Genomic DNA, 21329 nt, shown 5'->3' on the forward strand with positions numbered 1-21329 from the left:
AATTCTGTTTCATTTTTCTCCAAATGGATATACAGTTCTGCCAGCACCATTTATGAAAGAGACTATCTCCTCCCCATTTATTGGATTTCAGCCCTTTGTCAAAGATCAGCTGATCATAGTCGATGGATTGATTTTTGAGTTCTCAATTCTGCTCCACTGATCTCTGCGTCTATCATTGTACCAATACCAGGCTGTTTTGACAACTGTGGCTGTGTAGTGGGTTTTGAGATCCAGGAGTGTGAGACTTCTTACTTTGTTCTTCTTCAGTGGTGCTTTGCTTATCCAATGTCTCTTTCCTTTCCGTATAATATCAGTGATTGATTTTTCCATGTCTTTAAAGAATGTTGATGGAATCTGGATTGAGATTGCATTGAATGTATAGGTCACTTTGGGTAGTATTGACATTTTCACAATGTTCAATATTATTATTATTTTTGGCTAAACATTTCAAGGTAAATTACAGACATCAAGACATTTCACAGCTGTATAAACACTTAAGCAGGAATCTCTGAAAGCTAAGAACATGCTTCTACGTAACCACAATGTCATAGTCACAGACCACAAAATAAATAATTCCTCAGTATTACGTAACATGCAATCTATATCCAAACTTCACCAATTATCTCAATAATGTCTTTTATAGTTTTTTTTCCCAAAAGAACATCTAATGAAGAATCACATGTTGCCTTTAGTCTCTTTTAATCTAGAACAATCTGTCTCCTTTTTTAAAAAAATGACTTCTTGTAGCAATAAAAACCATTGTTCTTGCAAGCCAGTTGTCCCACATTCCCAATTTGTCTGATTGTTTCTTTACAGTGCCATTTAACTTGTTTCTTTATCCCTTGCATTTCCTGTAAACTAGAAATTAGTCTACAGTCTTAGATTCAGATTGCACGTTTTGGGCAAAGATACCTCTTCACAGGTAATGCTGTGGATTTCATGTTGCATCATATCAGGATGTCTAACCAAAATAAAACAATTGCCATCAAGTCAATTCCAATTCATAATGACACTGGTTGGGTTTCTGGGGCTGTAAATCTTTACAGAAATAGATCATCCCATCTTCCCTCCACGGAGTGGCTGGTGAGTTTGAACTGCTGACCTTCTGGTTAACAGCCAAATGCCTTATCCACTATGCCATCAGAGGTCCTTTCAGGATGTCTGGTTGTGCTCTATTAGTTGTGTTAGTTTTCTTTTGCTGCTGTAATAAATAACCACAAATGTGGTAGCTGAAACAACACCAATTTATTATCTCACAGTTCAGCAGGTCAAATGACCAGGCTGGCTCATCTGGTTTCACATATTCACAGGATGGAAGTCAAGGTGCTGGCCAGCTGGACTCTTCTGGAGAGGATCTGAGAATTTGTTTCCAAGCTTGTTCAGGTTGTTGGCAGAATCCAGTTCCTTACTGGCTATCACCTGGGGTGGGGTGGGGGTGGTACTGTCAGCACCTACAGGCCTCTCTCCAGTCTTTGCATGTGGCCCTCTAAATCTCAGAGCCAGTAAAGGCATCTTAAATCCTTGCCATGCTTGGAATCTCTCTGACTTCTGCCGTATCTTTCTTTTCCTCTCAGCTGAAGAAACTTCTCTACTTTTGAAGGTTTATGTGATTAGATTGGGCTCATTCAGATAATCCAGGATGATCTCCCTATTTTAAGGGATGTAAAGAAACATATTCACAGATTCTGGGGATTAGGGCATGAACATCTTTGTTGTTGTTGTTGTTATGTGCTGTCAAGTCAGACCCGACTCATAACGATCCCTCCTTGGGTTTCCGAGGCAGCATCACTACAGAAGTAGACTGCCCGACTTTCCTTCCGAGGAGTGGCTGGTGGGTTTACACTGCCAGCCTTCTGCTTAGCAGTCAAGTGCCTTAGGCACTATGCTACTAGAGCTCCCTGAACATCTTTAGGAAGTCATTATTCTGCCTACTACAATTAATAAGATTAAGTTTGATCACTAGGTCAAGATGGCAACAACCAGGTTTCTCCACTGTAAGGTACCATTTTTCTTTTAGAATAAAAAAGTAGTTATTTGAGTATGGTTACTATATTCAACAAATTCACTAGTCATGATAATTTACATAGATTTTTTTTTTTTAAATGTAAAACATAAACATATTTTCTGCAAACAAGGACAGCTTTATCTCTTCCAATTCTAATTTCTTCCATTTTAATTAGTTTTTGGTAAATAGCACACAGTGGACTTCATGCTGTTGACAATAATGGGAAGGCTTCTAATACTAGCCATGAAGTATAATATTTGTGTAGAAGTTTATGAGAAGATGAATTTGTGCTTATGGGCCTTATACTATGCTCAGTTTCAAAGTCACCCAGCTAAGAGGTACTGAATCATAGCCAAGGGGTAGATTATAAGGAAACAGGTTTTCCAGAATGCTGGAAAGCAGGAGTCACAGAATTTGCTCAAGAACCTGTGAGCACTAGCTTTGTTCCTTCTCTTTGGAGGACGATATGATCTTGGTGATCCTGACTTGGGTTCAAGACTCAGAAGAGTCCAATATTCGTAAACATTCTCTTAAATGGAAGTGCATTTACAATGTAAATGTAAATTCTTCTGGGTTGGTGATATAAACCTTACATGATATGGGGAGAATCAAGCTGAGTTTTTTTGTTTGTTTGTTTTTAGTTTTGGCAAAACCCTACTCTCTGTGGACAGTGTCCCTAGAAGCTTACTACCCATCAAGGTACCAGAGCCCAGAAAAAAGCCATAGCAAAATTTGTTGCAGTTGTCCTCCCCCGTGTCCTGACTTCCTTCTGTATGCTTCTATATCCATGACTAATTAAATATAGAATTTAATCATCCAGTGGGTATGTAGGTAGTCCATTCTCCTACCCCCACTCTCAATTTGACATCTACCCAAAATATCTCTTTTCAGTGCAGTTTACATTAGCAGACAATCCAAAATATTGAAACCTTGTTTATTTGGTTATAGAAATTCTCTTCTGATTCTCAAATGCTAAGTTTCCATCATGAATAAGCACTGAATTGTATTAAATGCCTTTTTGGCATTAATTTAGAGGTTACATTTTTCCCTTTCTTAATTCTGTTAATTTGGCAAATTATACAAATAGATTTTCTAATTTAAGCTCTGTGGTCTGAAAATAAGCCCTACTAAATTATGATGTATAAATAACACACTGCTATTCAATTTGTTAAGATTTTATTAGTATTTTTATGCCAATGAACATAAGTGAAATTGATCTAAAATTAACTTCTTCTGTACTCCTTATCAGCCTCAGATATTGAGTTGGGTTGCTTTCTTTTCTTTTCTGTTCTCAGAATAGTTTATATAAAATAAGGAAGTTAGCGAAGCCCATGGTTTGGAAAGGTAGGAACTTTTCTGTTTCTATGATGTCACATCTTAAATTACACAAAGCATTGTGCTTTGCCTGTAGGAGCATATAGAACTGTAGAACTGAATTCAAAAATTGAGATAAGTAGCAGGAGGAAATAGAATAGTTTTCCAGTGATTCTAAGTCAGGCCTTCACACTACAGCTTACTAGCTGAAGTTCCTGAGGTCTCAAAGGAGATTAACCACAATTAAAAGTGGAAAAATCTTGGTCTGTTAATACCCATTTATGAATCATATTTCTATTCACTCATGTTAGTGAAAATAATGAAGAACTATCCGTAAATCCTGTCCTTATATAAGCAATAGTTACCAGAGCTTCGAACTGGTTTGAACCAGTTCAGTCACGGGTGACAAAGCAAAATCAGAACAGACAAAAATTTTCAAATTTGGATGAAGCAGCACTAAAATCCGAATGGGAAAAATTACAGGTTGAAACTTTGGAATGGAAGACTTGGAAGAGGCATAGTGAGCCCTTTTAGGAGCTTGATGCATGAGATTGGATTATTGCCAGGACTGTGGAGAGCAACTCACACTCAAAGTGGTATAGCAGGCCTCCATCTTTGAGTGGGGCACTGTTTCCTGTGCAGGTCAAGAGATTTGGCTGCTATGCAACATGCACAATGCCCTTGATATCTAAGATGGAGATTAAGTTTCCAGCAGGGTGCTAGAAACTCATACTTCAATTCATACTTCTTCCAGTTCAGGTTATGTTTCAGGTTCACTCACACTGTATAAATCTGGGCTGTTCTGGTTTTGATTTGTCAGCCATGACTGAACTGGAAAGAACCATTTTGAGCCCTGATGGTTACACATACTTACTGGTGGTCCAACGACATTATCATAGAAAAATTGTTGATTTGTCTTTCCCCTTTAATCTCTGATATACATCAAAAAAGTTTCTGACAATCCTATGTGGTGCAGACCATGAGTGTCTTCCCACTACAATTTGAGTTTTAAATGTAATGAGTTCTGAATGGTTTTGCTTGTGTCTCCTCTGAATGGAGTATGAAAGCTAAAGGATGACTGAGCAGCAACATAAACAAACACACATTATTCTCCGTCACTTAAAAAAAAAAGTTATTATTATTTTAAATATTAAGTGGCTTATAGCAATCTCCCATTAGTCTAAAATAAAATGGAAAAGTACCAGTTTATCAGTTTTTTCCCTTATCAACTGACAATAATTCACCAAAGTTAAATTAGTAAACCAATGTAAATTGCTTTTAGCAGGACATATTCACTCTTTCTGACTTGTAAGATGTATAAACCACAATATATTTCAGCAGAATCTTGTATCTTTTCTAAGTGAGTAGGTATTACCCTGAAGTATTAATCTACTACATATGTACTTGCCTCAGAGAAAGACAAATAATTCCTTTCCTGAGGTATTAGCAACTCAAGGACTAGGATTGCTACAATTGGTTATGTCTATAGGAATCATCTCTTATAATTCCTTATTGTAAGACCACTGGTGTACTGATGTGTTGGTAAATGTTTAACAACTGTTTCTCTGGGAGAAATAGTCTCAATTTGTAGTATTTGCTGATTTGTGATGTAAATTCTCCCCAGCAGCTAATTTTAAGAAACCAAAGTGAAATCAATGAATGTCGTACTGAGAAGAGATGTCCATGATAGATTCTTACCAGTGGGTCCCAGTTGATTCCATCACACTATCAATAAGATTGACTTTGTTTCTTCACATTTTAAAGTTTCTGAAATCGAGGTGTGTCTTATAATCAATATACAAGTTTACTGTGGTAGTGTTTCTGTCTCTTACCCACAAAAGCTACTTTTAAATTAGTGATACATTTTACAATAGCAAAAAACAATATTTATATAAATTCAGAATACATCTAAAGAATTTTGGCTGTGAAACAGACCATTTGGACAACCTAAGTTGGAAAGTCAAGATAAAGACTTTATGAAATTTGGAAGATCTATACATTTTTAATGCCTAAAGAGAAGTGAAAAATAAAAATCTGTCTACAGATTATTAGTCTTTTTTTTTAAAAAAAAAAAAAGAAGAAAGAAATTTAAGTGAAGATAGGTTTAGAGCAGCAAAATATTATTATCATACAATGAATAATATTAAAATAAAAACCAAGTACCTGGAAGACTGAATCTGGAATCTCTCGATCATAAAGGGGCATTTGCTGCAGAAGGAAAACATCTAATTGACCTGCATTTCTAAGTTGTAATAGCTGGAAACGCTTACTCTTTTTAATTTCTTCTTCAGAAACAAAATTAAATTCATCTTGTAACTGTTCAAGGCGAAAATACTTTGGTATGACCTGGCCCTTATGTTTCATGTACTGTAAGACATAAATAATGTAAAGTTTTTACTTACAATGTTATTATATTTTTTAAATTTAAGAATTATTTCAAAGCACCAGTTTTATCCTCAAGTATGAATGTGAAAGCTGCAATATAAATAGGAAATGGAGCAACTGAATCTGTCCAGAGAACTGAACCGAAACTGAACACATTGCCGTCGAGTTGGATCAACTCATAGCGACCCCTCCTTGGGTTTCCAAGGCTGTATCACTACAGAAGTAGATTGCCCAATTTTCCTTCCAAGGAGTGGCTGGTGAGTTTCAACCGCCAGCCTTCTGGTTAGCAGTTATATGCCTTAGGCCCTATCTGCAAAAATTACAGGATCCTGCCTATATGGCTTCCCAGCCTTTTCCCAGTCATGACTTACTTGATAAAAAAAATCATAATATGTGTATTGTACATTGGATTAAAAGATGTAACTTTTAATCTGGTTCCTATCTGGTTGCCCTGATGGTTGAGAGTGGGTCACTATTTCTGCATATCTGTAATCAATTCAACAGTAGGGAGGCTCTGATATAGGAAAGCTTAATTCCAGTAATCTATCTACGTATTGCCTTTATTCATCAAATGTATATGTGAGTGCATGCTACGTGTAAAGAATAGTGCTAGTTACAATCAGAGAAACATAGATTTATTAGCTGTATCTCCAACAAGGAAAGATTTTTTTGTTGTTGTTTATTGGTGCCATAGAGTTGGTTCCGACTCATAGTGACCTTAAGTACAACAGACTGAAAAGAAAAGATACATAAATGAATAACTTCAGTAAATAGAAGAATGGGATTGGAACCATTAGAGTTTATTAAAACAAACAGACAACAACAACAAAAAAGTGGTTATGAGGGCGAGGAAAGCAGACACTTTGACTAGCCGAGATGACCAGGGAAGCATTTATCAGTTATGCAGGATGGGTAAGATAGCCACTGTGAGTGCATTTCTAGGCAGAGTGAATGGCATGAATAAAGGCATGAAGTATGTTCAGAACATGTAGAACAATTCAGATGGCTATAAAGAAGGGTAGGAGCTCTGGTAGCATAGTGCCTAAGGCACTTGACTGCTCACCAGAAGGCTGTCGGTTCAAACCCACCAGCCACTCCTCAGAAGGAAGGTTGGGCAATCCTATTTCTGTAGTGATACTGCCTCGGAAACCAAGGAGGGGTCGCTATGAGTCGGGGCAACTCGACGGCAAACAACAACAACAACATAAAGAAGGGTACGAGAACTGATCAGGCGACGGAGTCTTAGAAGGAAGGTTGTTGTTGTGTTGTTGTTATGTGCCGTCGAGTCAGACCTGACTCATAGTGACCCCTCCTTGGGTTTCCGAGGCGATATCACTATGAAAGTAGATTGTCCAGCCTTCCTTCCAAGGAGTGGCTGGTGGGTTTGAACTGCTAGCCTTCTGGTTAGCAGTCAAGTGTCTTAGGCACTATGCTACCAGAGCTCCTTAGAAGGAAGGGGTGTACCTATAAATCATCTTTATATCCTCAGCATTTAATAAGGGCTGGCACTCAGTAGATGTATAATAAATACTAGCTTGAAGGTCTTTTGGTTGCTTGTATTCCTAACTGCCTTTAGGAGTCTGAACTATGTGTCCTCAGACTTACCTTTACATGCCCCCTACTGCCTAGAAAAACACACAGCAAACTATGGTGGAGTACAGAGGGTACAGTTTAGGAAATACATTTACTATAACCTACCATAATAAATTCCATTAAATCTGAATATTCTGGATTATTGGGATCAATTCTGACTTCATTTGCCCATTCAAATAGCTTCTGTGTATTAATAAACCATGGAATTCCAGGAACACCTCTTGCATCTAGATTCCTTAAAACACTAACATAAAGAAAATACTTTGTGAATTTGCACGTAACGTGCAGGTTATACAGCTGTTAGATGCTAATACTTGAGGATAAAATAGAGAGTTTAGATGTGATATTCTCCTATTTCTTCTCACATTCTAACTTGTATCATGACTTAAAGGTTAAATCTATAAATATTCATCTTTGCTATCTCCACTTTACATGGTAGCTAACCCAAATCACTGCCTTTGAGTCAATTTGGACTCATTGAGACTTTATAGGACAAAGTAGAATTGCCTCACAGAATTCCCAAGGCTGCAAATCTTTATGCAAACAGAATGCCACCTCTTCTCCCATGGAGTGGCTGGTGGGTTCAAAATGCCGACCTTTCAGTTAGCAGCTAAGCACTTAACCAGTGCACCACCAGGGCTCCTTAAAATGTAGCAGATGCTTAAGAGAATAGTGTTTATTGGATGAATGTATTCTGTAAACAAAAAGTGTAGCAACTTAATAAATATATTTTCATAAGATGTACAATATTGATACTTAACCAAAATGTTTGCTTAAGCAACATTAATAAAGTACACAATAACGAAAACATCGTTTAGGCTCTATCTTTACAGTTGAAATATAATACAGATTAATACAATTAACTGAGGAGTAAATCATCAGAGAAATATCTGACTGGAGAGTTATAAAAATGGGCTAGACTGATAATGTATCATTTTGACCTGAGTGCAGAAGGAATTCAACTAAAAGGGTAAGGACTTCTTTAGAGCCATTAATTATCCAAGTTATTTAATCTCTCTCTGCATAGATAATCTGTCTCTTCATGTCTAATTAGAATGATATGGACTAGATTTCTAAAATCCTTTCTACAAAGTATTCAAGAAGAGTTCTAGTTCATAAACTGTGATCCCAGAAATACAGTTCTGACATAGATTCAATATCATATAAGCCCAAAAGTAGACACAAACTTTACACTGCCTTCTCTCCATCAGCATCTGTTAAAATTTCTATGATGAAGTCTTCTGAAGCTGTTGTTGACAAAGCTAATGCCTGGTAAGACAAGATCTAAGCAAAATTAAGAGGTGAATAGGAAATGTGTGGGTAATTGCCTCCATGAACAACTGGCTCCTTTACCATGAGAGCAGGAGAACTGGATGGTGCCCAGCTACCATTACTAAATATTTTGATCAAAGATTTCATAGAAGAATCTTGATCAAAAGGGGAAATACAGAACATAATTTTAAATTCTCAAGGATTCTAGGCTTTCTGGAGCCATGGAGGGTAGATGAACCCCTGAAACTATTGCTCTGAGATAATCTTTAAACCTTAAACTAAAAATGTCTCCGGAAATCTTAAAACCAAAGAAGAGTTTAGCTTAACTTGTAAAAAACAGGTCTGTGTTAAGCGTTATGCTCTTTTAAGAACTATGTACATGGGATCAAATTGGCAACAGAAACTAAAAAGATTAGAGGGCAACGGGCTTATGTCAATGAGAGGAACAGCTCAGAAAAGCAAGATGAGAATGGTTGCACAGCTTAGAGAATGTAATCAACGCCACTAAATTAGACACGCAGAAACTCTTGAATTGGTATATATTTTGCTATGTATATTCTCAAAAACAAAAAACAAAACAAAACAAAAAAACCAAGAATAAGTGAAGTTTGAGTATTCTTCCTTTCTTCTACTTTTTATTTCTGTCCTCACATTTGAACTATCTTGATGTCTTTGTCATATAAGATACAGTCCCCATGACTTCTACTTCAGGTAAAGTAATAAAACCACCAGAACATTTCCTGCCCTTTCGTCTATAGGTGTGCATCTGTGAGCGATGGCAGTCCCTCTGTCCAATCTGTATGCCTCTCCACAACCAATCACTAAGTGAACAACAGCACCTTTTGGGGTCATTATAATGTCTTTTGGGGGCATTTGTTCTGGGTTGTTATTAGAGATATCACAGATTGAGAAACGGGGCCTACATAGTTCTATGATTGGGAGATATATATAAGCTTCAGAAATAAAATTATTGGGGCTCTCAGTCTTTGTCTACAAGTAAATGCCTCTCCCATTATCCATGTGGCTATAATTCTAAGCACTGAAGAGGCAGCTTCTCTTATATATAAATAGACTTAATTGCTTTAGTAGAGTGATTTAAATAAAAAATAAATCAACTTCCTGCTGCTAGCTGGGTTCTCCCTTTTACAGACATAGGTTTTGTGTGATGGTGTGCTGAGGACTGGCATTCTTTTTTGTAAGAGTTTACTACCTGCAGTAGGCAGATCTCAATGACTGTGACACAGGTGTCAGAGGAACCCCGTTTTCATCTACGGCCCATGATAGAGAGTAGCTTAGTTTTCCTGATGTCAGCAGACAAAGTTCTTCAGATTCACTTCCCTCAAGAAGAAAAGGCACATCTGTTTATAAAAGGTATTGAAAACATAGAAGTTTTTTTTTTTTTTTTTTTAAGTATGCATTTTGAGCACATAGATTTTTTTTTTCCTCTGACTTCTACTTGTGAATTACAGCTGTATCCTGGGACCACAAAGGAATTCTATACCGACCCCAAGCTCTAATCCTACAGTTCTTTCTGCCTTCTCTTTAAGATACCTCAAGGCAGACTGCTTCAAACAGACTACAAAAAGGAGAAGAAAATAGTAAGCTGAATACATAGAGATGTACATCTCTATTGTCCTCTTTTTATGTCTAAACGTTTCTTAATCATTTTTTTGGGGAGTGACTTCCAGCAAGAAAGGGACCATTGGCAACAGAAAAAAAAAAAAAAAAAAGGCAGACAAGCTACTCTTGCTCAAATGTCCCTAGATTCCTCTGAGACTTCTTCCTTTCCCCATTTTCTTAATCTCCAGAGAGTGTAACAATACTCAAGATAACTTTCACCAGTTCCTAATGCTGTGTAAATTTTTTGAACTCTTAGTCTTTTCTCCCAGGTCTCCACAACTCTAGTTTTCTGCTTCATCTAAACTCTAAGCAGATTCCACTTGACCCTTATTCCCTGGACTTTCCAGGCTCTTTTGCCTACTATTTTCTTCTCTCTCCTCCTTGCTCACTCATTCATACTCCCTTCCTTTTCACCCAATGGGCACAAGCAGGCGCAAAACCCCTATGAAGGTGAAAGGGAAGGAATCTGGGGGAGAAGGAGAGAAATGACACTGTTCTTGCAGAGGAATTAACTTCAATTTAGTCGTGTTAAGAGGAGTAACACTAATTGAAAAACAAATCAACAGAAATGTCCCTTCTTTCCTCCTTCCCTCCCTCCTCTGTACATTTTAAAGACCCATCAACACCTCTTGGAGCACACTTGTTGTTATTGTTGTTGTGTGCCATTGAGTTGTTGAGTCGGATCCGAGTCATAGAGGCTTCTCTAAAGGAGAGGCAGAGGCAGAGAGGTCTCCACTCAAGAGTGGATGCCGTGTTCCAGAAAGCATACTGCTTGCTCTTGCCTTGGATAATGTAGGAGAAGTACAGGTGCCAACTTCAAATTTCAAAGTTCCCAAAGATCTGATTAAATAAAAAGTTTAAACTCTATAGGTTTAAAGTCTGAAAGGAGATTTAAGTTCACCTTTAGCCTAGTAGTGTGAACATAGATTCTATACTTATACAAATGATCCAGGGTCACTTAGAATATGGTACTCAGGAAGACAATAGGCCAGGATAAACATTTTAAATAAAACTCACTGCTTCCTACTTCTCCATATGCAGGTGTGACCAGCTTATCACAGCTAAATTCTACATATTCCAAAACAGTTTTGCTTTTCAGCTCTGTGTTGTTAGGTAAAGGCAAATAAAGTTTTGCCAATAAGGTTGTCCTTTTATTTATTTCATAAACCTAAATATAAAAGAAATGGTGGATAGTTCACACACAAAAAAATGGAAAGTAAGAAAATAACAACAAAGTAAGGATTCTTGACATTTTATTCCTTTTTTAAAATACTAGAATATAAAAACAGATATTGCTCTATGGTATTTCAGTCACATGCTTATGAGGAAAGTAGATAATCATACATACTTAAAATATGATGCCTTTTACTGGTTTCAAAGAAAACAAATACAAAGATTAAAAATATAGTTGTGAGAATATAGGTACATATAATGCAATACCCTAATAACTTAAGTTTTGTGTAGCACTTTTAAAGTTCTTTATCTCATACCTAATAAAATTTATAGGAAATAGATATTATTATGCTCATTTAATAAACGAGGAAATGGAAGCTGCATATGAAACTATATTGGTTTTTATTGCAAGTGATGAAAACCCAGGTTGAATTGCTTAGGAAAAGGGAGATTCTTTGGCTCATGGAATCCAAGGACAGGTTGAACAACTAAGCTCTAGTGTGGGGGAGTGAGAAAAAGTTCCCAGAAAGGGGGAGGGAGCATCATAGAAGCCCACCAGGTGTTAAACCCATGTCTTCTGATTCTATATGCTGTCTTTTCTACTACAGTTCCTTGTAAGTTTACTGCTGTATCTAGCTAAATTTCTTTCAAGAGAAAAATCTTATTTTGACCAAAAGTGTGTGTCAGTTGGAAAAAAACAGTGACATGTACTCTAAGAACAAAGAAATCAAGGAGGGGGGATTGTCTTTTGAAAGATAAGAAATAATGTGCCAACCAAAAGCATAATTAGTCAAGAAAGAATAGAAAAAGAAAAGTCAAGGAGGCAAATGATTTTCCTGATTATTTAAATACTTTGCTGGTCAGAGTGAATTTAAGCCAACACTCTGGTCTCACTGATAAAGGGATTCCTAATGTGAAAAGGTTTGTAGGGATTGTGGCTAACGGAATTCAAGTGTTCAGGTTTGTGAAAGAAATTTCTAATTATAAATCAATAAGCTGACTAACTAAAAAGAGAACATGAACTGAAAAATATATTCAAATGTCAAACTGGCATTCTGATTTAATTCATCAGCCCTGTGAATTTGCTTTGAGTTTGTAGATGAAATCTCAGTGGACTGTCAAATCCAGTTTCTGAGACTGCAGGCCTGGGGGCCAGATCCTGACAGTGCTAAAGGTACTGAGGCAGAAACTTCATCTGGTGAAGTTTCCTAGGGCATAGCCTTGCCCCCTGATGACAGCTATCAACACCACTGTGCAGCTGAGATGGAGAATGAAAGTGGGTGTTACACATGGAGCAACTGGAATGTACAAGCTCAGTGCAGGAAATTGCAAGGATGTTGGGAATAGACAGGCTGTTCTATTTGTATGAAGTGGAGAATGAGTGAAGAGGAGTGATAAGAAATAAATAAAAAATGTAGGTTAGAGTCTGTTAGGCTAGGGTATACTGCATACATTTATTTCTCAATTTTTGCAGCTACTAATGGTACCATGTATCCTTAGCTAGATTTCTGTCCCTCCCTACCTCCTACTTTGTTAGGATCATGTGCTAAGTGATGAGATGATGAAGGACTCAAAATATACATTCATCTTTGGTGGGGGCAGGTTTTAAATGTCAAATAGTTGGCCTATTATGTCACAATTTATTTTAGGTACAATAGTAGGAAAGTATTATCAGCATATTTTAAAAATAGGAATATCAATTTTTAAAGTAGGAATAGGCTTATTCTAAGACTATAGCAAGTTGATAGCAAAAATGAATTAAGCAAATAGAGCATCTGATCATGGATAGGACAAAACTATTTTAGGCATCACAAATAAAATTTTGATATAAGGTTTGTAATGATATTCCTCTCACCACCGCCCATCTCTCTTCCACAAATCTTTATTTCCCTCAAACTTTTCTTTCTGGTCTGCTTCGAGTTTAACCCCTACACAAACCATCAACACTTCTTTATAGACTCCTTTTTAGTGTCCCTAATTTTTCTCCATGTTTCTATTTTCTTTTTTCCCTGAGTGCAGGGCTTCTTATTGTGGGGGGTCTATGGATCTTTGGACAAGAACTAGAGGTCTTTTGTGTGTATGTTCCTTCATTAGATACTTAAAGGGGTCAAAAAAAAGAAGAAGAAAAAACAAATACAGGAGAAGATTCAAACCAGGAAGTCAGGGCCAGGGGCTATTTGGAGAAAGCATTCAACAGCTACAACAACAACTATGCTACTCATTATCCTTCAAACAACACATTTGCACCTGTCCAGCTAGCAGCAATGCTGCGCATGCAGGGCTGGTACAACATGCAACCATTGCCATGGAGTCAGATCCGACTCATAGCGACCCCTCCTTGGGTTTCCGAGGCAGTATCACTACGGAAGCAGATTGCCCAACCTTCCTTCTGGGGAGTGGCTAGGCATTTTAAAACAGCAGTAGAGAACAGAAGTACTTGCTACACCCACTAATCAAATGATTTTGTACTTACAGTTTAAAACATTATTAATTATAAATGTATTAAATATAACTATCTTTTCTACCTATATAGATTAGTCATCTGTTAACATAAAAGAAATTACTTATCACATATAACAGTAGCTAAAAAGAAATTTAAAACTATATATGACATACAATAAGATGCAAAATAAATGACAATGGCATACCTCCAAGCAAATTGTTTCAGGCCAATATATTAATTGAATATTGAAAATTTGCTGAAACATGACTTTAAAATCAGACTGTAGGGGAGATACTGAAGTACAAGAAACCTGTTTATCATTGTAAAATATTTTAATAAAATATTTAAGCTTTTGAATTCTGGCTCTTCTCTTTTGTTCATGCCTAAAAATTAAATAAACCTTTAAGTGACCCTTGAAAAGTAAAATGGATATTAAACAGCTCTTTTCAAAGTGTAACTTAGCATTTTAGATATGAAGATGATCATTCTAGAGGACAAATGGTAGCTTTAAACTAAGTAACACTTGCCTGTATGTGGATAAAGTCTCTCCCACCCAATTATATGTTTTTTAAAAAGGTATTTACTCAAAAATACAAAACAGCACTATAACTCATCCAGTCATTTATCTGACTACATTATAATTTTAAGAGATTAGAGCATTTACTCTCTAGATGCCTTATGAGAGAACTGAGGGACTTAAGAATTGGAGTGGGGAAGTTGGAATCAAGAATTCAAAAATATTTTCTAACTTTTAAAAGACACTGCATAGTGAAGAATTTACTCAAATAGAGAGTCTTTGTCCCCTGTTCCTGGGACATAGCCTCTAAATCCTTGGAATTTTCCAAGTGATTGGAGTGTCTTTGTTATTAAAGGTGAGCTCCTCAGGATCACACCTAATAGTTTCTGCTAAAGAGATGTATCCAGATAGGGGTTGGCCATTTACAAAGACAAACCACGTTACCAGATGGGAAAAGAGAGGGTTTGGAGATTGAGTTCAATCACATGGCCAGTGACTCAATCGATCATGCCTATGTAATGAAGTTTCAATAAAAATTCTGGACATTGAGGCTTTAGGGAGCTTCCCTGATTGGCAATATTCTGCATTGTCACATGTTGATGTGCCAGGAGAGTGATGTGTCCTGACTCCACAGGGATAATCTAGTGAAGCTTTTTTTTTAATTATTCATTTATTCTTTTTTTTTAAATTTTGATTTGGGTGAAGATTTACAGAGCAAATTCACTTTCCATACAGCAGTTCACATATACTTTGTCTCATGTCATTGACCACAGTTTACCACAATGCAACAGCTCCCCTCCCACTTCCTCCCCATAGTTACCTCTTCCCAATGTCCATCCCTCTAATGGAAGCTTTACATTTGGGACATCACCCTGTGACTTTCTCTCTTTGGCTATTTATGATTCACACCCTTTTCTATAACAAAACTTTAAGTGTAAGGATAGCACTTTCAGTGAGTTCTCATAGTCATTCTAGCAAATTATCCAGCTGGTCAGAAATGCAGGTGGCCTGGGGACCTCAAACTTGCAGTTGGTGTCTTGGCAATCTGGACCAGTGAAGTCTGACCTGAGTCTAGGTAGTTGGAGTCAGAAGTCATTTTCAGATACACACATGCATGCACATACATGTGCACACACAGATAGAGGCTTTCTATAACCACAAGTGGGTGGCTCTAAGGCATTAGGCTGTATCCTCTTAAAGGTCTTTGTAAATCCCCTTATGCTTTAGTGTGTGCAACCCTTTTCTCCAGGAGAGTGGGGAATCTGTCTTTGTCTGAACTCAAAGATCAGAGAAGCAAGCCAGGTTATTTCCCTGGGAGTTCTATGGAAACCACTTGTTGGGGAAATAAAGTGATTTGTTGAGTCATATGAAACTCCTAGAGAAAGCCTTCCATTCATTCATTTATTCACTTAACCAACATTTTTAATATCTTCTCAAAGTTGTGTTGCATTTTTAAACAGATAATAATGGCACACTAAATTATCTCAGCCCTTTTTTAGAAGTAGATGTGGAACAAATAATAAAGGATTGCTCTGCTGCTGCACCTCCTAGTTAAAGAGAGGATGGTGATGGCTGCGTCTCTGTGTCTGTTACACTTACTAATTTTTCAATGTTACCATCCATTAATTCATTTAATAGATATTTATTGGGCACCCACTATGTTCCAACTCTGTGCTAAATGATGTAGATTCAAAACACTCAAAGATGGATTGGTACAAAGTTTTCAATAGGATAGAGATGCTGAAAAGCTGGCCTTACTTCAGTGCTCTAAGTTGCCATATCCTCTGTAGAGGAGATAGACTCCATAGGCCTAATATAGATTGAAAAAATGGTATAATGTCTGTTTTTACATGAATGTCCTAGGAATAAGTCAAACTAGGAAGGAATGAAGTTTGTACTATTAAAGAAGAAACTGTCCAGAGGACCCTCTTGATAGGGAATATTTTTTATGAGAGCCAGGGGAATTTTTAGCAAGCAAGAACGGCCATATAACATTTTTAGCCCCCAGTGGCTTTATATCCCACCTATACATACCTAAACAAAAATGACTGCCTTAGCAAAACAAAAAACAATTATTAATATATGAAACTCACTAGTGCAAACTTTACTAGGCTTTATAGTCAAACCAAATTGGTTTATGTTCTGCTTCAGTCATGTATTAGATATTTGACCCTGGACAGAGCTTAACCCTTCTTAAGTATCAATTCCTTCATTTGTAAGGTGAGGACAATACCAACTCCACTGAATTATGGTGACAATTAATTATGAAATTTTATTTTGAAAAACACTTAGCAAAGTACCTAGCAAATAGTATTCACTCAAGAAATCTAATCTTATTAAATATAAACAAAAAAAATTTAATGATTTTAGTTGCTATCCAATCAATTCTAACTCACAGTGAGCTCATATGTATAGAGTGGAACTGCTCTGTTTTCTAAGAGGTCTCTGTGTGGGTCTGAACCACCAACCTTCCAGTTAGTAGTTGAGCACTTAACTACTTGTGTCACCCAAGGACTCCCATAAAATTAATATATATAATGAAGCAATAATTCTTAAAAAAAACCACAAAAAAACACTTACAATGAACATCTGTGTAAGTTTGTTAATTCCGCAGTGAAAGAAAGTTGTGGCATCAAAGTAATTGGCTTTATTCCTTGAATATCTGTTTCTTCAAATTCTGAGGCTAAATATGAGAGGCTCTAGAAACAAACAAACAAAATATATATATATAATTCACAATGTACACTTATTAATTAGGGCAATTATTATTAAAAGTAAACTTTTACCTCTTATATTTGCCATTTTTGTTGGATAACTTTTACAAATATCAAGATTTTCTATTCTACCAAACAATTAAATATAACTAGTTGAGTGTTATTTTGCAATATTAATACCTCCTGGTTTTCCCCATTTTGACATCCTTTTCCTTCAGTTTTCCTCTCAGTCTCAAAAATTTTTGACAGTTTTTCTTGTTTTTGTTCATCATATTTATTCATTTTCATCCTAATTAATAATAATAAATAGATTTATTGAAAGCAGAAATAATGGAGGTATTTAAAAGATGTTAGAGGTTTTGCAACCCACACATACACACACAATACAACCAATATTTCACAAAAATTAATTTTACCTCCTAAGGAAAAGATCAATATGATAAATTTATACAAAAAGAAGGAGCTCTGGTAGCGTAGTGCCTAAGGCACTTGACTGCTAACCAGAAGGCTGGCGGTTCAAACCCACCAGCCACTCCTCGGAAGGAAGGTTGGGCAATCCTACTTCTGTAGTGATACTGCCTCAGAAACCCAAGAAGGGGTCGTCATGAGTCGGGGCCGACACGACGGCACACAACAACAACAACAACATACAAAAAGAAGAAGAAAACTTCACAGATTTCTCTCTACCTGCAACTGACCACTTGAATTTACAGCTCTATCTACAGGCATTAAGAAACCTTTTCTCTGGTGATACTGGGTAAACCAGGGTATGAGAAGATATAAACACACACCATGTTCCCTGTCATTTTTCTTCCTAACTTTTTAAGCTGTGAGGACATGATCATGTCTAAGGGCAGGTGACCATGATTATATTGAGAGGTAAACTGGTTTCAGTACTTGGTGTTTATGCACACATAGTAAGCAGTTCACAATGTAATAATGGTATCTTACTCTTATAAAGTACTTACTAAGTACACTGATGGGCAATAGTCTGAGTACTTTACACACATTTAACCAGTAGTCAGTTGCTGCCACGTCAATTCCAATTTTTGTCCCTGGGTGGCACTAATGGTTAAGCCACGCCACTAAGCTTACCAGTTAAATTTGATTGCTAATTGGAAGATTGGCTGGAAAGACATGTTCCATTGATCTGTTTCTGAAAGGTCACAGCCTTGAAAATCCTAGGAAGTCAAGTTCTACTCTGCATACATGCGGTCACCGTGATTACCTATTTAATACTCACAATGACCCACTTGTGAGGATTTTCATTTTCTTTATGTTGAGATGTAATCCAAACCACAGACTGAAGTCTTTAATCTTCATCAGTAAGTGCTTCAAGTCATCTTCACTTTTGACAATCAAAGTTGTGTTGTCTGCTTATCACAGGTTGTTAATGAATCTTCCTCCAATCCTGATGCCATATTCTTATTTATATAGTCCAGCTTCTTGGATTATTTGCTCAGCATACAGATTGAGTAAGCATTGTGAAAGGATCCAATCCTGACGCACTCCCTTCCTGATTTCAAACCATGCAGTATCCCCTTGTTCTGTTCAAACGACAGCCTCCTGGTCTATGTACAGGTTCCTCATGAGCACAATTAAGTATTCTGGAATTCCCATTCTTCTCAATTTATGCATAATTTTTTTATGATCCACACAATCAAATGCTTTTGTGTAGTCAGTAAAACACAAGTAAACATCTTTCTGGTATTCTTCACTTTGAACCAAGATCCACCTGACATCAGCAATGATATCCCTCATTCCACATCCTCTTGTGAATCCAGCTTGCATTTCTGAAGTTCTCTGTCAATATGCCACTGCAACCTTTTTTGAACTGTCTTCAGCAAGATTTTACTTTACATGCGGTATTAATTATATTGTTCGATAATTTCCACATTCTGTGGGGTCACCTTTCTTTGGAATGGGTACAAATATGGATCTCTTCCAGTCACTTGGCCAGCTAGCTGTCTTCCACAGTTCTTGGCATAGACGAGTGAGCACCTCCAGCATAGCAATGATTTCTTGAAACATTCAATGAGTATTCCATCAATTCCTGGAGCCCTGTCCTTCACCAATTCCTTCAGTGTAGCTTTGACTTCTTCCTTCATTGCCATTGGTTCTTGATCATATGCCACCTCCTGAAATGGATGAACATCGACTGGTTCTTTTTAGTACAGTGACTGAGTATTCTTTCCATCTTCTTTTGATTCCTGCATCATTCAATATTTTATCCATAGAATCTGTCAATATTGCAACTTGAGGCTTGATTTTTTTCTCAGTTCTTTTCAGCTTGAGAAACACCAAATGTGTTCTTCCCTTTTGGTTTTTTAACTCCAGGTCTTTGCACATTTCATTATAATAATCGATTTTGTCTTCTTGAGCTGGTCTTTGAAATCTTCTGTTCAACTCTTTTATCTTTTCATTTCTTCCATTTGCTTTAGCTACTCTCCATTCAAGGGCAACTTTCAGAGTCTCTTCTGACATTCATGTTGGTCTTTTCTTCCTTTCTTGTCTTTTTAATGACCTCTTGCTTTCTTCATGGATGATGTTCTTGATGTCATCCCACAATTCCTCTGTTTTTCAGTCACTGGTGTTCAATGCCTCAAACTTATTCTTTAGATGGTCTCTAAATTCAGGAAGGATATAATCAAGGTCATATTTTGGCTCTCGTGGGCTTTTTAAAAATTTTCTTCAACTTCAACTTGAACTTGCATATTAGTGGTTGATGGTCTGTTCCACAGTCAGCTCCTGGCTTTGGCTGAGGATACTGAGATTCTCCATTGCCTCTTGCCACAGATGTTGTCAATCTGATTCCTGTGTACTCCATCTGGTGAAGTCCACATGTATAGCCACCATTTATGTTGTTGAAAAATGGTATTTGCAATGAACAAGTTGTTGGTCCTGCAAAATTCTACCACGAGATCGCCAGCATTATTTCTATTTCCACGGCCAAATTTTTCAACTATCGGTGATTCTTCTTTGTTTCCAACTTTTGCATTCCAATCACTAGTAATAATCAACACATCCTGATTGCATGTTTGGTCAATTTCAGACTGCAGAAGCTGGTGAAAATCTTCAATTTCCTCATCTTTGGCTTCAGTGGTTGGTGGGTAAATTTGAATAATAGTAGCATTAACTGGTCTTCATTGTAGGTGTATGGATATTATCCTATCACTGACAGCATTGTAGTTCAGGATAGATCTTGAAACATTCTTTGTGACAATGAATGCCATGCCACTTTAGTCTTCAATTAGTCATGCCTGGCATAGTAGATCATATGGTTGTCTAATTCAAAATGGCCAAAACCAGTTCATTTTTGCTCACTAATGCCTAGGATATCAATCTTTATGCATTCCATTTCATTTTTGACAATTTTCCTAGATTCATACTTCATACATTTCATGTTCTGATTATTAATGGATGTTTGCAGCTGTTGCTTCTCATTTTGAGTCATGCCACATCAGCAAATGGAGGTCCCAAAAGCTTTACTCTATCTATGTCATTAAACTCAACTCTACTTTGAGGAGGCAGCTCTTTCCCACTTGTATTTTGAGTGCCTTCTGACCTGACAGGCTCATCTTTGGGCACTATATTGGATAATGTTTCAGGGCTATTCATAAAGTTTTCCAGTGGTGTTGGTACCTGAGAATTGACCTAAAGATCAGCCCTGGTCACCAATGGCTGCAGAGACGACTGCACTGGTGGCCTATGACTAGGAAGGGAAACAGCAAGGAGGGAGATAACCTAAGCTGTTGACTTTCCATTGTCCAGAGGGCACAGCCATTTTCATTTTTCACATGCAGCAGCCATTTTGCATATTTAAAGTGACCGAGGGTGCAGTCACTTTGAATGTTTATAAGCAGTAGTCATTTTGGATATTTAAAGTGACTGAGGGCACAGCCATTTTGAATGTTTACAAGTGGCAACCATTTAAGATTTTAAAGTGATAGCATTCTCATTCAGATTCCAGGGACCTAGGAATAGGCTCTGTTTGCCAGGGTCATCAGGTACATACAAAAGGCTGACAACAGGAAAGGAGACAGGTGGTGAGTGTATAAGTGCTGTCAACTAGTGAATAGAGGAGCACACCACAGTACCCTGTTTGTGTAGATAACATACAAACAAAACAAAGAAAATGAAAATCGTGGGCAAGTCACTCCAACATACAACCACCAATTACATATAAACACAAAAACGTCACAATGCCTCGGAGACAACAGAGCATCACAGGCCACACAAAGAAGCAAGATAAAGCAGGAAAAACAAGGGACCAGGATACAGACCCAAAACATA

At 37.1% G+C, this 21329-nt stretch overlaps 1 protein-coding gene across 1 annotated transcript in view; it reads right to left on the reverse strand.

Moving 5' to 3' along the window:
* Window positions 1–21329, reverse strand: part of CC2D2B (coiled-coil and C2 domain containing 2B) — a 150861-nt gene that overhangs the window by 47273 nt on the left and 82259 nt on the right. The window contains 7 exon segments of the mRNA XM_042780823.1: window positions 5483–5686; window positions 7403–7541; window positions 9780–9927; window positions 11207–11357; window positions 14011–14188; window positions 16903–17021; window positions 17217–17325. Coding sequence (XP_042636757.1) covers window positions 5483–5686; window positions 7403–7541; window positions 9780–9927; window positions 11207–11357; window positions 14011–14188; window positions 16903–17021; window positions 17217–17325 — 1048 coding nt within the window.

Source organism: Orycteropus afer, unplaced genomic scaffold, assembly GCF_000298275.1.
Source record: "Orycteropus afer afer isolate SDZICR_OR568_19922 unplaced genomic scaffold, OryAfe1.0 scaffold00064, whole genome shotgun sequence".
Taxonomy (NCBI): domain Eukaryota; kingdom Metazoa; phylum Chordata; class Mammalia; order Tubulidentata; family Orycteropodidae; genus Orycteropus; species Orycteropus afer.